Raw genomic sequence first — 17,246 nt, 5'->3', positions numbered from 1 at the left:
TTATAATATAATTAAAAATTTAGTAGATTCAATATTTCGCTGAGTGTTTCATTTAAGCAAACCCCATAACATTGCTTTTCAGCTTTAACACTAGTGAATTATGCTTTCAAATCTACATAAGACTTTGAGGTTTCCTCACTATGAAATAAGTTTATCACATAAATACATACTTACAGATCCAGATTCTTGTCCAATGGCCACGTTAACAACCCCCTTCAGTATGTACTCTTGGGCACTGATGGTTCAAGATCTTTTAACCAATAGAAACGCCTCTTTGTATTCTTCCTGAAACAGAATGAATACAGAAAAACTATTCATAAACATCAAGTTCAGAAAAGGTAAATTTACACACACAAAAATACAAGTAATAGAAAATTTCATTCTCCATTTTTGAAGTCCAGGGTGTTTGTCATTGATTGTGTAGACGGATTTTTCCATGATCCAGCAATGAAGTATTCTACTGAGATTCTTCTTATTCATTTATATGAGTGATTGTGAGAGCATTAAACAGTCTTCATTCCAATATACAACAGTTTCTTGGCAAAGAATACAGTCCTGTGAGCTGGTAGATTTAAGTCATATCCATATCTGATTGTTGGACCGCAGATGATTGTTTCAAGTCAAGTTGAGATTGACAGCATACATGATGACTTAAAGTATGTAACGAGCTTTGACGGTAAGGATATTTAGATTCTTTTAGGCTACTTTACAGCTGTCCTGAGGTAAAGTTACCACTCATTTCTATTGGATCAATTACTTGCTGGAGGTTGATATTTGATGCCCTCCAGAGTATTATCCCATATCTGATTTTGCTTCAGGACCCAGAACAAAGCCTTGAGGCACATCTAGAGACATAGACTGTGGTGGGGATGTTGTTTTTTTTAGTCACTCCATTGATTGTTTTGTATTATAGACAAGACAAGACAATTCTTTATTTTCACATTCATCAAGAAGGAAATGGCGTCAAATACATATTATCTTAAAATTTTTCCCAGGTTTGTTGTCATTAGCTGCCTAGGTCTTCACATTCTCTGCGAATCGGCTCTCCAATTCAAGAATTCTTTTACTGAGTAAAAGGGTCTCTCTTGGAACCAGGAGTGCAGGCTTTTCTTCAACTTCCTTCTTTCCATTTTCTTCAGCTCATCAGGGAGATTATTGAAGAATTTTGCTCCAGCATAGGTTTGTTTTATTTCAGAGAGAGTTTAACTTGTGGATTGGCAAAGTAAAGTTATTGGCATGCCTAGTATTGTAAGAGTGAATGTCTTGGTGCTGTTGGACGTTATGAGTTGTAGCTATCAAAATACACTCTACAATATAAAGGCTGACTACTGTTGATAACATCCACTCTTTGAATACCCCTCTTCAGCTCTCTCTAAATCCCAAGCCGGCCATGATTCTTAGAGCCTTTTTTTGAAGAATGAGGATTCATTGGAGATTTCTTTCAGTTGAACCACCCCAAACCGCTAAGCCATATCTCATATGGCTTTCAAACAGAGCATGATAGGCTGTTATTGTGGCTTTTGTCGTGCTTATAGCTTTCGTCCCTTTTTATGGCATAGATTGCTGAGCTAAGTTTAAGGCATAAGTTATCAATATGATTTAGCCAAGAGAGTTTGTCATCAACAATGATTCCAAGATAATTAGTTGAGCTGACAAGATTCAAGGTACAAGATATTTTATTGTCATTAAGCACAATACATATTATGCAATAGACAAAGTCAACATATTTTATAGCCTACTTTAATCTTTAATCTAGGCACAGTTATAGGACAAAATACAGTATTGCCTATTAATTGCTAGAACTAAATAACAATAATATAAATGTGAATAAAACAATTAAATTACAATTAAATAATTTAAAAAATCTATATAATATGTGCTAACAGTCCTAATCTTAAATTAACAATGGATTAAAAACTTAATGAGCTAATATCACAGGCTAGGTAATCTTCCAACAGTGTAAAAAAGCTTTATTTTTCAGCCACTTTGCAATGGGTAACTTTAAAATTATTAAGTGTAATATTCCATGCTTTCTCTGGTAATTTATTAAATAATTTTATACTGAAAAATATCTGGCTGTTTTTGGTCTTTTCGAGTCTGACTGGGGGTAGATCGAGTAAAATACTTTTTTCTTGTGCAGTGTGTATGAACATCTTGTCTATTTATGAAACTATTCAAATTTCTTTTACATCAAGTAATGAGCAGTAAATGTATAAACTTGGCAAGGTCATAATTTGAAGTTTCTTTGAAAAAAGGTGAACAAGATTCTTGCTTAGAAACATTTAAAAAAATCCTAATACCTTTTTTTTGCCATAAAAATATTTTTTTGGCACTGGAACTGTTTCCCCAAAGAGTGACACCATACCTCAAGTGTGAATGGAAAAATGCATAATAAGCAGTTATCAACATCTCTTGAGTAACAGTATTCCTTAGTTTACATAATAGGTATATAACTCTAGACAGTTTAGTACATAAATAATTAACATGATGTTGCCAGCTTAATTTACCATCTAGGATAAAACCCAATAACTTAACAGGAATCATTAATGTATTTAGTATTATTGTGTAGAGATAATGTTAAAATATTCAGTTTTATTATGATTCACTGCCAACCCATTTGCTTTAAACCATTCTAGACCTAATTTAAATGAACGTTCTTGATCAGATTTTAAGATTTGTGAGTCTTTATTACAGTTTAAAAGAGTAGTATCATCCGCGTACAAATCAGAATTACAAGGTAGGCTAGATGAAAAATCATTGATTGCAACAATAAACAGAAAAGGTCCCAAAACAGAGCCTTGCGGAACTCCCAATTTCACTGTTCTGAAATTGGACTTGTTCTCCCCCTGGACAACCATACTGTTTCCTGTCAGATAAATAAGATGACAATAATTGTAATTTTTTATGTTTTATTGCCCATAACTAAACAACTTTTTTAACAACAACTCATGATTAATACAGTCAAACGCTTTACTTAAATCTATCAATGTTGCAGATGATATAATCTTTTTCTCAAAATTATTTAAAATGTTTTCCACAATTTTTCCTATTGCTTTCACAGTGTTTGGATTTTTTTATAAATCCATATTGTTCTTTGCAGAGCAAATTGTTTTGAGAAAAGAAATCATACAATTGGTCTTTTAAAACAACACTCAAAAATCTTACTCAGTATGAAAACCAAAGAAATGGGACGGTAACTAGCAGGATCTGCCTTGCTGCCCATCTTATACACTGGCACTACTTTGGAAAATTTCAGTGCTTTAGGAAAAATCCCCTCAGATAACATCCAGTTGAATAGAAAAGTCAATGGTTTTACTATGTAGGGTATAATATCCTTGATGATTTTATTAGAAAACCCCAAAAATAATCTTCACTTTTTGATCCACTCAACTTAGATACATATTTTATAATTTCAAATTCAGTTATTACATTTAATTGGAATGTTTTACTAGCATTATTAAATTCTAGATAAATAATTACTCAAAAGCTCAATAGCAGTGTCAAAATTATTTTGCTTCAAATGTGTAGTACTAATTATATTTATAAAATAATCATTAAAGTCATCAGGCTTTATTAATTCTTCAAACGCTTTCTTTCTTACAATGAACTTCCTTTTTTTATTATACTCCAAGCAGCTTTACATTTATTTGGAGATTGGAAAGATTGAAGATTTGGTAGATCTGAAATGTCATCCTTCTTGTCCCAAATGAAATTTGTTTCGTCTTTGATTCATTGAAAACCAGGTCATTGTTTTCTACAGTAGTCCATAGCAATGTTAACAGCAATGTATGAATTTATTTCTAGATTTTCCACTGAGCTATTGGCAGTTAATAGCATAGAATCGTCAGCATACAAGACTAAATTACTGTATGAATGTAAAACTTTTAGGAAAATCATTAGTAAATAATATAAAAAGTACAGGCCCCAACACAGATCCTTGCGGTACACCACGGTCCATTGACAGGACCTCAGATCTTGAAATTTTAGTAACTCTTTTTTTATGGTCTGAGTCACTTCTACAACCTGGTGTCTTCCTTTCAAGGTATGCTGAGAACCATGAAAGTGCTGTTCCTTGGATTCCTAGATGACAAAGTTTTCTTATAATCAAGTGCATGGCTTAGACAAGCAAATGCCTTACTCAAGTCAAGTTGCACTCCCACTACATTATTTCCAGCCTCGATATTGTCCACAATGTGCTCAAACAGATCTACTATTGCAGTCATGGTGGATCGTCCCTTAATAAAACCATGCTGTTCCTCTGTCAAAAGGTTGTTCAGTTGAAGATGCTTGAAAAGTCTAGAGGAGTACAATTTTCTCAATAATTTTGGATTCAGTTGGAATTAAAGATATTGGCCTAAAATTTTCTATGTGGTGTTTACTGGACTTATTGTGAAGAGGGATAACTTTGGAAATTTTCATGCTTAAGGGGAAAGTACCATGCAGAAGAGACAGTTTTGTGTGATATGAAAAATCGGTACCCCGCTACTTGTTCATTATTTACAAAATTTTAGAATGTTTGAGGATATTTCATTTAAGCCAAATGAGGATTTTGTTTTTAGTGAGTCTATTACTTTACTTATTTCTTCAATTGATGTGGGTTTCCATAGAGGTCAGTGGCATTTCAACAGGTGGGTTCTGAACAAATTGCATTCTTGGGTTGATGTACAAGTTCTGTTTGAGAGTTTTCATCAGCAATAGTTGAGAAATAGTTGTTAAAATGGTTTGGCTATATCTATATGGTCATCAATTTTGTCTCCGTTTTTAACTATGAAGTCAAATCCAGAAATTGTGTCCTCGTGCTGGATGATTTCTCTCGCTGTTTATGATCTCCCAAACAGCCTTATTTTTGTTAGGCAGCATTGTCAATATGAGCAGCACTAGCTTCTTGTCTTAAGGTCCTTAATTTTAAGTCGTAAGCCTTCTTTAGCTGCGTAGAAGTTTGTTTATCCTCTTGGCTGCCAGAAAGACAATATCTCTCATTTGCTTTAAGAAAATCTTTCTTTAAGCGGAGAGCTTCTTCGTCATAAGCATGGTCGAGCTTTTGGTTTTGCCACAACTCTGAATTTTCTTGATTGGACAAGTGAGATCTAAAAAGTATGTTATTGTCTCAAATATTGTCTGTAGGCCTCTTCCACACTATCTTGTTGAAGTACATTAGTCCAAGATTCCTCAGCCAAATATCGTTTGAGATGTGTTTAAGTTCTCTGAACTTACATGTCAATGAGAGGAGGTAGTAGTTTTTTTTTAATTCAAACAGACAGAGGCAGATATTACCACTAGGTTATTGTCACAACATGTTCCCATCCACTCAGGTATCTCTGGAACAGTGCTGTCCTCCTTAATACTCAGTTAGTCTTTTAGCCATGAACAATTAATGATCCAAGCAGTCTAATGCTCAGCTTAAACAAAGAGAAATGTTCTGGTAACAGTATTGTTTGCTTCAATAATATCAATTATATGCTGAAGTAAATCAGTCAGAGCTGTAGTGGTAGATTTTTCCAGCCAGAAAACCATGCTGTCTATCAATTAAAAGTTTATACGTCATGTGGTTATTTAGGAGCATACCAAATACAATTTTTCTAAAACTTTTGAGAATGTTGACATAAAGAGATATTGGTCTAATATTTTGAAGCTCATGAATGTTACTTTTTTTGATAAAAGCGATATCCTTTTGCATCTTTACCTTTGAAGGGAATATCACTGAGTGGATCGCAATAATTAATTGTTGCATGTCTTAAACATTCTTGATGTAACTTCATCTACTCCTGCTGAAGATAAAAGTAAGATTTTGCACAACTTAATTGGATTTGTTATTTTGGAAAGTAGTCAGTAGACAATCAGTTTGGCTAGATACATTAATATTGGTTGGTAGGGTTATTATTTTTTTTAAGTTTCTCTAGCAGTTTTGCTATGAAAAGTCATTAAACATTCTTGCAACCTGAACAATGAGTTGTTTACAGCACTACCCTCCCCATATTTAAGCTACCATGTGATATCATTCACCTGTCTTTTTTATACTTGCTATCTGTTGATCAGGTCTTAAAGAGATTTTTATCTGGACTTAGTAATGTGGTCTACATTATTGTTATCTTTCTGAGAACCCCTAGCTTTAAGTCGTAGTCTTTCTTTTTTTTGGGGGGATGAAGTCTAACCTGTCCTCTGGATTGTTGGTTTGGAAGAACTTCTCTTCTAATGCAATGAACAATCTTCTTTTTTTTAAAAAAAATGGATCTTGTACACAAATTTTTTGATTTAGAACTAATTTTTTAATTCTACAACTGGCAGTCGCCTGATTATCAGTTGATATTAATGTTTCTGTAGTGGCAGTCACCTGAAAATCAGTCGATTTGACACGTGCCCGTTTGACATCTGTTATAATCAATACACGAACTAAACTGCAACGATTCATATACCACTGGAATCAGAAATAGTTGCTGATTTGATCGATGTATTTTGTTTTGTTTTGTATGCCATGATTTAAGTATGACATATTGAAAACGAGAGTTGTTTGTAAACAGTCGGCCATTGTTGTTGTATTGTTACCCGGTCGCGTTATTCTTGGCCATCTAAAACGTAAGTTTATTACATGAAATAAGTGTTTTTATGTAATAAGTGTGTTTATTTATGCATATAAATTCTCGTAGATTGTGTTTTATAAGTTTATTTTGTGATGTTATGAAGAAATATATGTGAAAAAATATATTAGTGAGATTTTGTGTTCTAGGCTATGTGCAGTGTTGTGATAGTTTTAGTTAGCTTTAGGATCATTTTCATATGCGATGATCATGATATAAAGCTTCTTTATTTATTTTTATAGGCTTACTTTTAACCCTAGAAGTGTGGAACCAGCATATTTTATGTCGGTTGTAATTTATGTGTGTTGTGCGGAACCAGCATATTGTATGTCGGTTCAGTTTTTTATTAAAAATAATTATTTATCTTTAAACAATCACCATGTTTTTGGTATCATTGAAATTGTGAGATTCCACTCTACAATTTCCATACAAAACGTTTTTTTTCTAACATCAATATTACGGTCGTGGTGAAATGTTTTCTGAAGAAGTCATCGTTTGAGTTGAATTTCGCGGGTGGCCTGGTCAAAGAAATACGTCATTTTCAACCAATCACAGCAAGTTACGTATTGCCTGCAAACAGTGCTGCCATATGTCAATAGACGCGGAATGAAATATTCTTTCTTCCAGTGCAAACAGAAAGTCATTAGAATGAATAGTTGATTTACTATGAATATTCTAAAAAGGGACAATTCTAAAGTTGTAAACCAGCATATTTTATGCTGGTTAGTATAATAACATTCACACAGTTATTTATTGTCAATAAAGAATATAAAAAGAACAGTGTAAAGTGAAAGAAACGATCTACCGGTACAATCTTTCAGCGGTAAATTTAGTTCAGTAGGTTTCCGGCAGTGCGAAACAAAAGAGATGAATCACGGCGTCGCATCAAGACCAACCCAACCCATCCCTGTTGGCCATTGTTGACCATTTTATTTCACCACGAGCTTATTTTTTTTTACCGATTTTCTTAATTTAGGTCTCTATTTTTTCAGGTTGAAATACTCTACTGCATAAATGCATATGAAATGACAAAAACATTATAAAACAATGTTATTTTGAATATCTATTGTTTATATATTTTCAAAAATGTTTACAATGCAAGGTTTTACAATATTTGACGCACAACATTTATTTTTTACTCAATTTAAAAATTATTGACTGTATTTCTTTCAAACATTATGTGCTAACATAATATAACAAGTAAAAAAATGTTTTCATATTTTTTTACATTGCAAACCAGATTATTTTTTATGAGTAAATTCTTCAACATGCGACTGTTAACAAAAATGTCATAACTCAGTTCCTTCTCAAAGTATTTGAACATATCTTATATTTTACTTTAGCCAAACAAACATACTTACTAAGGGTATATTCAAAAATTACATAAACCTAAAGTATAAGTGAAAATTTTGTAGCTTGTTTCTGAATTTTGTTGCAAAATATTTTCATTTTTCAAAAAAAAATTTTTTGTAAGCTTATGATAAAATAACAGTTTATTTTTTTGTTGTTTACTTTTAGTGTTTTCAAATAGCATGTATAATTTACAATAGAAAACTGTTTTTCATATAAATATATAGTCACATTTGGAGGTAAAAAAACGAAAAGCCCAAACCCTTGTACATTTTTGTACATTTTCGCTTTTGTAAAAAAAAATGGCAAAATTACAATTTTTGTTTAATAGAAATTTTTAATATATTTTCTAATTTGGCATAAAATTCTCTACATTTTATACATTTAACATTTTGACCTTACTGTAATATTTCAATACCTTACAGAGGTCCAAACTAGAAATTTTCATACAAAACTTTTTGCAATTTCTCATTATTTCCATGAAAATATATAATTAACCAAAAAATATCAAAACGTTTATTCCTATTTCAAATAGTAACAACTTCTGAGAAGAAAAACGATATATAACAATATATGTTTTCTTTATATTAAGTATTTTTCACGAATCTTTTAAAAAACCCTTGCAACACATCAAAAATGGACTGACGTTTTATCTTTGGTAACATGGACACACTTCTAGGGTTAATGTATTTTATGAATTTTTCGAGTAATAATTAAGGTTTTGATGAATTTTTGTAACACAGTCGTATCCATAGCAACGAATTTAGCCGTATTGTACTATCTTCAGATTAGAGTATTTCATAATTGTTTTAATTAAAAAAAGTGTAGTAAACTATACATTTTCTAAAACTATAAAAAATTTTCAACATTTTGGGTATTTTGGAAATATTTTTTTCACACAATATGTCTTTTATAGGTGCACCCCCACCACTTTTACATACCTTTTTTATTTTTTGAAAACAAATTTAGTAAAAAAAGTGATAAATTTCTTATATTTTTGGGTTTTTATTTCCATAAATAAAAAGTAAATTTTCTTGTGAAAACAGTGATATATAATACATATAGGTTTATAATCAAATTATATTTAAAAAAAAAATAAAAAACCAATAATACTGCAAAACACCTCAAAATGGCCTGCCACTTGAGGAAATTTCAACTGCCAGCTCGAGGGTTAAGGGACATGATAAGTTAAGGGCTGCTGTAAAGGTGCCAATGAATTCTGAATAAGCTTTTTCAGCTTGAGACCTTTTCCTAGCTTTGTAGTGCAAGTCCCTGTAAGCTTGAAAGATTTTTTGCATTTAGATGTATTCTAGGGTTAGTTGGTAGGCTTTTTAGCTCAACAAGAACATTCAGTTTTCTAAGTTGGCCTGTATGATCGAGGAGATATGAATGAAATATGTTAACATTGACACTACTTAGATCAAGGTTGTTGTAGACCATGGTCAATTGAAGAGACAGAAGTATTGGAAATTCTAGTTGGTGGAAGGTCCAGTCTAGTCATAAGAAGCAAAAAGGCTATCAAGGGCTATGCCTTCTCATTCCATGAACTGCCTAACCTGTCTATGTTGAGATCTCCAACTAGACAGATAGCACCATTTGCTTGAGAAATCTTGCCAGGAAGGGTAGTCAGAATATCAAAGGCATCTTTCACAGATGCACTATGTGTACAATATCTCCCAAGGATGCATAAACGTTTTTATTTCTTGCATGCACTATGATTCCTGTTATTTCACAAACTAGTCCCTTACTAAGGCTTTCGACTTCACCTCCAAAGTTGCCATGTTTGTAAATGGCCACACCTCCTTTTTATGTGGGCCTTTCTCCTAACTCAGAAACCATTTTATAGTTGATAATACTAGTATGTATGAGTGTGTCATTATTTAGTCCATCTTTGATAAGTATAACTACTATACCTAAATTAACAGAGCTAAGAATGGTTGGGATGGACCTGTATGTTGCCTTTCAATGTTTTTATCTAGAATTACAATATTGTTCTCTTTGAATTTATGTGATGATTTGAGTTCTGTTTTTCCATTTGGTTGATCATGTTTCTAACAAAAGCACCAGAAGCTTCAGCTTCTTCTTTGTTTGTAATCACAGGTTTTATACTGGTTTGTGGTGTGGTAGCTACAGTTCAGTTTTTTAAACAAGTCCTCATATGTTTCACCTTCATCTAGTTTTGTAGGAGGATGGTGATGTTTTCTCCACTGAAGAGGAAAGCTGGAGAAGTTTTTGAAATTGAATATTGTTAATGCTTGAGAGATTAAAATATTATCAGTAATCAAGCCAATATTGGATAGGCCTGAGGATGTTTAAGGAATCAATGGGAGCTGATCAGATGTTTTATTTTTTGTTCTTCTTCTTCAACTTTCTTTATGTAAGCATCAATAACCAGTCTGATTATATCATAGTCATCAAAAATCAATTCCAACTCCAATTAATTTTTTTTTTCTTTATCCAGCTGTTTTTGATGTTCTATTAGCTCTGAATATGTCTTCTATTTTATTTAAATGCTTTCTACTCTTACTTTGGCAGCCATTTCAAGCTTACCATCCCCATTAGTTGATATGTCACATAATCTGTTTTAAACAATACTCTGTTCTAGTTCTAATAAAGTCACTTAATATTATTGTGTCACATTTATCATAAAACAAATTATTGATTAAGCCTGTTTTTATAGGTTTATATGTTTGGGGTTTTACAGCTTCACTGCCTGTTCACTATCAATTTATTAAGCCAGTTCAGACATTTGCTGTGTCACCCCTTATTGTAGTTCTCATATATTCCCAAAATATTTATCACCTATTTTTCAGACACCACAAGATAATTTGAGATATTTATATTGTGGTTTTTAACGGTTTGAAATACTGGACAAGGTTTGACTGGACTTCTCCCGTTAGTAAGAAATAAAAAAGTTTTTGGTGCGTCAATTCTTGTCTGGACTCCTCTTGTTAATAGGTTCATGTATAAAAACAAAATAGTTTTTTACAAGTTTAGCTGTTTCTTCTTTGGGTCATACAACATTTTTCAGAGTCAAGACTAAACTATATTAGTTTTTAACATTTTGACTGATACTTTACGTCAAAAATAATCATGTGTAAAAAGGCTATTACACAAAGAAGTAATTTTGCTGAGTTAATAGTACTAAGGGAGCCAGCTAGTATGAACTGTGGAGAGGGGAGTATTCGTGTTTGCAGTGCCATCCCCCATCACCCACCAACAACCCCTTCTGCGGCACAACCATATATAGTCAGTAAACAAACCGACGATGTTTTCTTAGTATGTCTACCTTGAGTGACACCAAGACTCGCTCGCATGTCTCTATCTCTATAAACATGTGGCCTGTTAAATTTTGGTAAAAATTTAAGTATTCTTTTGCAAATTATGAGCTGATGAAAAAAACAAAAGAACTGTTTTGTTATAAAACTTATTACATTTAAGAAGTAGCCTTTATTACATTTTTAAAATATAGTACAATATTTGCACTGTTAAATTACCTGTTTGAAGCTCCTCCACACCTGACATATATTTCTCAGCTTCAGATTTATCACTACATTCTGAATCACTAAATAATCTTCATGACTGCATTCCCTTTCAAATAAATTACAAAAAATCGATAGAACTCTCAAGGATTTTTGACATCTAATAAGCCCCTGTTAATGTTTCTTTGCATTTTCACAATCCTTCTTCCAATCTTCAAGAAACAACGTTTTAAAATTTTTGCTTAGCTAGATTTTCAACATCAGCAATCTTAAGTTAATCTCATTTGCAGCAACCCAATTTTTGACATCCGCCCAGATTCCTCAATAGAATTCAACTCTGGATGATAAGGAGGCAGTCTTAAAATCTCATGTCCATATCAAATTAATATATCGTCTACTACATATTTTTTATTAGAGGTAGGGCTCTTACCCATTTGAACAATTTGATACGAAGCACAACCTATGACCACTACATTTTTTTCTGGAAGATTTGGTATTAACTTTTCTGTTAACCATTTAACGTATGTTTTGTGATTCATGTTGTCGTCATAATCGCCAGTTTTGTAGTCAAACCGGTCTTAATAATCATGCCCACGAAAAAAAGCCAGAACTAAGAGAAGAAAAACTAAGACAAATTGAAGACCAAGAAGCCAACACACTAAAGGAAGAATATCTTAAAGCACTGAGAACCTATGAGCTTTCAGGGAATAAGGCCGACAAGGCAATAACTGCAGAAAAAAAAGACTTTACGACCTAAGGCTTAAAACTTTGAGGAAAGAAGCTTCCACAAACCATATCAATACAGCTGATAACAAATCAAAAGCTACATGGGACATAATTAAGAATACATGGTCAACAACTAAAGCAGCAGACTGTAAAAAAATAGAATTAAAAATCAATGAAGAGCTGGCCAAAGATTCTAAAAAGCTAGCGGAACACTTTAATAGCTTCTTCATAAATGTGGCTGAAAACACGCTTAAAAAAGCTAATATGAACCAACAAATCTCAAACTTACCACCACTCAACCCATATCCTACAAACAATGTTTCTTCAATGACTACACTAGCTCCCACAACAGAGAAAGAAGTTAAATTCACAAATTCAGGAATTAAAAACAAAAAACTCCGCTGGTTTTGATGAATTCTCATCTAAAATGCTGAAGTTCTGCTCAAATGAATTAATTAAACCTCTGGTAAATATAACTAACAGATCATTCAAAGCCGGAGAGTTCCCAAACCTAAAGCTGTCTATAGTATACCCGAAATTTAAAGGTGGATCAAAACAGGAAGTTAGTAATTACCGACCGATATCACTTATTTCCACATTCTCCAAGGTTATAGAAAAAATTGTCCTAAAAAGACTCCTACAGTACTGTACACAGCACAGCACACAACTTCACAGCATGGATTCCTAAGGGGGAAAAATCAACAACTACTGCAATGATCGACATGGTTGAAACCATAATTGACAATCTCGAAGAAGGTAAACTAACAACAAGCATATTCCTCGACTTCAGTAAGGCCTTTGATTGCCTGGGGCACGAGCTCATACTGCAAAAACTAGAATTTCTTGGAATAACAGGAACAGCTAAAAAGTGGTTCGGAAGTTATATCATGGGTCGAAGTCAGCTAGTTGAACTCAAACAAACAACAAATGGGGTAACAGGAAAAACCAAGTCAGGTCCCTTACCAGTCAACCGAGGAGTGCCACAAGGATCAGTTCTCGGCCCAGTCTTGTTCATCCTTTTCACAAATGATATGCCTCAGTACATAGGAAATCAATGTCACACTCTTATGTACGCGGATGACACCACCCTGGTCCTAAAAAACTCCAAGTCAGAAAATCTAACATCATCTTGTCTCACTTCAGTAAAAAAAGCATATGAATACTGTAGTAAAAATGATCTGGCAGTAAACACTACAAAGACACTACAAGTTGCTTTTGGAAGGCGAGCAGAGATAGTTGAACACATCCCAAATGTGGAAATGAAGAATCATACTACGTTTCTGGGTGTTACCCTAGACAAAAATCTGACATGGGTGCCTCACTTGGACAGCCTATGCAAAAAGCTTAACACTAGCTACTTTGCAGTAAAACGCATTGCAAGTTCTTGTGATACAAACACTGCCAGGACTGGGTACTTTGCAGTTTTTGAGTCCCATCTCCGCTATGGTCTGGTTGTGTGGGGTGGAACCTCAAAGACTAACTTAGAGAGAGTCCTTAAAATTCAGAAGAAAGCCATCAGAGCCCTAGCAGAATTACACTACAATGACAGCTGCAGAACAGCATTTAAAACTTTTAAAATCTTGACTGTTGTGAATCTCTATATTGAAGCAGTGATCTCCAGCACCTGTAATGAAAACCCTCAAAAAAACAGTGATGTCCATCAGTACAACACAAGGGGTGCTGAACTATATCACCTACCGACCCACCACATGTCACTGTATGAGAGAAAACCAACCTACATTGGAAGAAAACTGCACAACCACCTACCTCCGGAGATAAGGAAACTTCAAGGCAAGAACTTCCAGCACATGCTAAGAAAATGGCTTGAAGATCACCCATTCTACTCATTGGAGGAATTCCTTGAACTCAACTAAAACTTGTATATATATTATGCACTGTAAACGATATTTTGACGCCCTTACAATTCTCCAAGGAATTTGTAAATAAAGATTGTATTGTATTGTAATAAAGCCCATTTCTCCACCTGCATGTAAGATTATAAGGCGAGTCCCTTTCTTGATAGCCACAGCAACACTGGCATTTGAATTGTCAAACCATCTATTTTTGCTACATAAGAAGAGTCAATGTGTGACTCATGCTTGATACTTGGTAATTTTTTTTAACACATCTTTGATAGGACATGTCATGGGATTCCATCAATATCTTTTTATTGGTTTTTGATTTTATCCAATTGTAGCTCATTCATGTAAGAATCCGTTGTGCGCTGGTTCTGGAACCTGTAAAGTTCATATCAGCTTGCATTTTTGTCTGAATTTTTTTGACAGTCGGAAGACATTTTTCTATAAACTGTTTACAATACGCCTTACCATACTTATATAAAAATCAACGAGACATTACATGTCTTAGGCATTTTTTTGTTAGGAGTTTTGAATTTTTTTTGCACAGTTAATCTGGTTTGCATAAAATTTGACGTGCCACTTGCCGCTTGAACTCGTTCACGCATCTTCTAAACGCTTATTAAAAACTTTTCAGCGTTCATAAAATCCATAACTTTGGAAATCATTTCTCTTAACTGGCTGTTGTACACTTCGCCGCCTAATTTTCAAACAAAAGCTGGAGGAGTAGCCATGCAGTTTGACCATTTTGGTCAAAGTGTGTGAATAAAACTATGATTAAAAATCTGAGCAAGCAAACAAGCACGAAAAGAAATACAACTCAGTACACGTGGTGAAACAATTGACAAACAACCACAGCACCACACTTGTTTGGCGCTGACTGTACCACGCGCTCTAGCATGGATTAAAGGGGGGACACAGTTGCTTATACACGGTTCACGCTGGCTGGCTCCTTCAGTATCGTATATTTGTGTTTAAAGCTTTTAGATTGGAATTTGTTCTTAATAGATAAGTTGCAGTTATTGGTGTGTCTATATAATAATAATATGTCTTCTTGGATTTCATTTAGTTTCCAGGTATTAAAATGTATTTTTTTATTAAAGCGTATTCACTGTGCAGAGGTACAACGTGTTGTATACTTAGGTACATATTTTGTTGTTATTTTTTAGTTCTTATGTTTGCATGTTCCAAATAACAGTGTTTCTGGGCTTGTTACACTACTTGAATGCTCTGTTTCTTTATTCTTATATGTTGAATTAGACAACTTTAACTTTAGTGTTATTACAACTTAACTTATTACACATTTTTTACAATATTACATATGTGTTGTGTTGTTCACATGCATGAGAAATAAATTGTACAGTGTTTCTTTTTTTGTAATATATAACAGCTATTTCTATTTTAAACCACAACAATAATTATATGACCTACCTGCTTCAAGTGATAGATTACAAGATTCAGCCTAGCCTCAGGAATGACGTCTACTAGAGGTGGCAGCACCTGTAAGGCTGCAGTCCCTCCTCGAAACACCACAATGTTGTGTCGGATCAGGTCGTGGCCAAAACTGAACGAAGACGAACTCTGATCCTGTGAAATTTTCAAAACAAACATAGAACCTTTAATCCCCGGCTTGTTTTGTAAATCATTAAACACATACACAAACAAACAAATTTATTATGTGTCACAATTTTTAAGAGCATATACAGTTTTTTTATTCAAGGAAATAAATAGGATAGAGTAGACACAAATAGACAACCAAAGGAGTATGAAATTCATATGCGGAGTCTTTGCTAGCAGATCAGTTAGTTTACCTGTTCTGGAATTGCCGTTTTTGTTGCACTTTTGCTGTAAGTTACAAACTGGACTTTGATAGTAAGATGCCATCTTGATCAATAGCAAACAACAGAATGGGCCTGAAATATTAGGCTCATTCTACAGTAAATTCTTCCAAAGCATGGCACAGATTATCCTTTTATACAATACATATTATATTGTTAAGTAATTTTTATAATCCAGAGCATTCTAAAATATCTATTTTTGGAACATTGTGTTTAGGACCCCATAATTTAAATTCCACCTAGCTCTTTTTTAAGATTATAAAATTATAAATTGATTTGGTTTATACTGTTTATTTTCACAAAATTAACTACAAATAGTCAATATGTTATTCACATCCCTACAAACTTTTTTACTTTGAATTTGTTTTAAAGTTATGATATATTTAATAAATATTTTAGCTTAAATACAATATACATATTTCAATACATCTAATATTTTTAAATGTAATAAAAATAAGTTTTTTTTAAGCTAAAGTTTATAAATTAGACTTACATTACACAAACTTAATCAAAACAATACCATTGTAGTCTTTCACGATTTCAATATTATTTAGCCCAAAATTAAAATTTAATCTTTGGACTGATTATAATGTCATAGTTGAAATTTTGATAACATACAAACAGGCATTAACACATGTTTTCATGAGAATCACTTGGAATCGTTCACATTGTAAATATGTAAATGAATTTTTTTATAAAATATTATTGGGGTTTATACGCGATATGTGTGGGTAGAAAATAGATTTTATATGGAATTCATGCTTCCTTTTTACACTCGCATTCTACTAAGTATAAAACAAGTGAAAAGAGCACACCATAAGCGTCTTGATCTCAGTCTCTGCAGCCTTGCCGTTGTACAGCCGGAAGTGGTTGCAAGCCTTGAGGTTGATGGCAATGGCTGAGTCCGGGTATTTCTGCAGGTAAACTGCCAATACTTCTTGTGACACGTCATAATAATCCAGCTTGTAGTAGCAAAGAGCCACATACACGTTCAGGGCCAGGTACTCCCTGCAACCAAACTGTTACATAACTTCTTGTGACACATCATAATAATCCAGCTTGTAGTAGCAGAGAGCCACATACACTATCTGGGCCAGATACTCCATGCAACCACAACGTTACATCACTTCTTGTGACAAGTCGTAATAATCCAGCTTGTAGTACCAAAGAGCCACATACACATTCAGTGCCAGATACTTCATGCAGCCACAATGTTACATAACTTCTTGTGACACATCATAATAATCCAGCTTGTAGTAGGAAAGAGCCACATACACGTTCAGGGCCAGGTACTTCATGCAGCCACAATGTTACATCACTTCTTGTGACACGTCATACTAATCCAGATGGTAGTACCAAAGAGCCACATACACATTCAGTGCCAGATACTTCATGCAGCCACAATGTTACATCACTTCT

General features: G+C 33.5%; 1 protein-coding gene across 1 annotated transcript in view; it reads right to left on the bottom strand.

The window, feature by feature from the left end:
• Positions 1-243: 243 nt before the first annotated feature.
• The window catches only part of LOC124372921 (intraflagellar transport protein 56-like), a 29,027-nt gene continuing 12,024 nt past the window's right edge, over positions 244-17,246 (bottom strand). The window contains exons 6-8 of the mRNA XM_046831333.1: positions 16,643-16,835; positions 15,421-15,576; positions 244-285 (exon numbers count right to left, since the gene is read on the bottom strand). Coding sequence (XP_046687289.1) covers positions 244-285; positions 15,421-15,576; positions 16,643-16,835 — 391 coding nt within the window. The remainder of the gene's footprint in view (positions 286-15,420; positions 15,577-16,642; positions 16,836-17,246) is intronic.

This window comes from Homalodisca vitripennis, unplaced genomic scaffold (genome assembly GCF_021130785.1).
Source record: "Homalodisca vitripennis isolate AUS2020 unplaced genomic scaffold, UT_GWSS_2.1 ScUCBcl_4349;HRSCAF=10478, whole genome shotgun sequence".
NCBI classification, from domain to species: Eukaryota; Metazoa; Arthropoda; class Insecta; order Hemiptera; family Cicadellidae; genus Homalodisca; species Homalodisca vitripennis.
The sequence above is the reverse complement of the archived record's forward strand: the minus strand, read 5'-3'. Positions and strand labels throughout refer to the sequence as shown.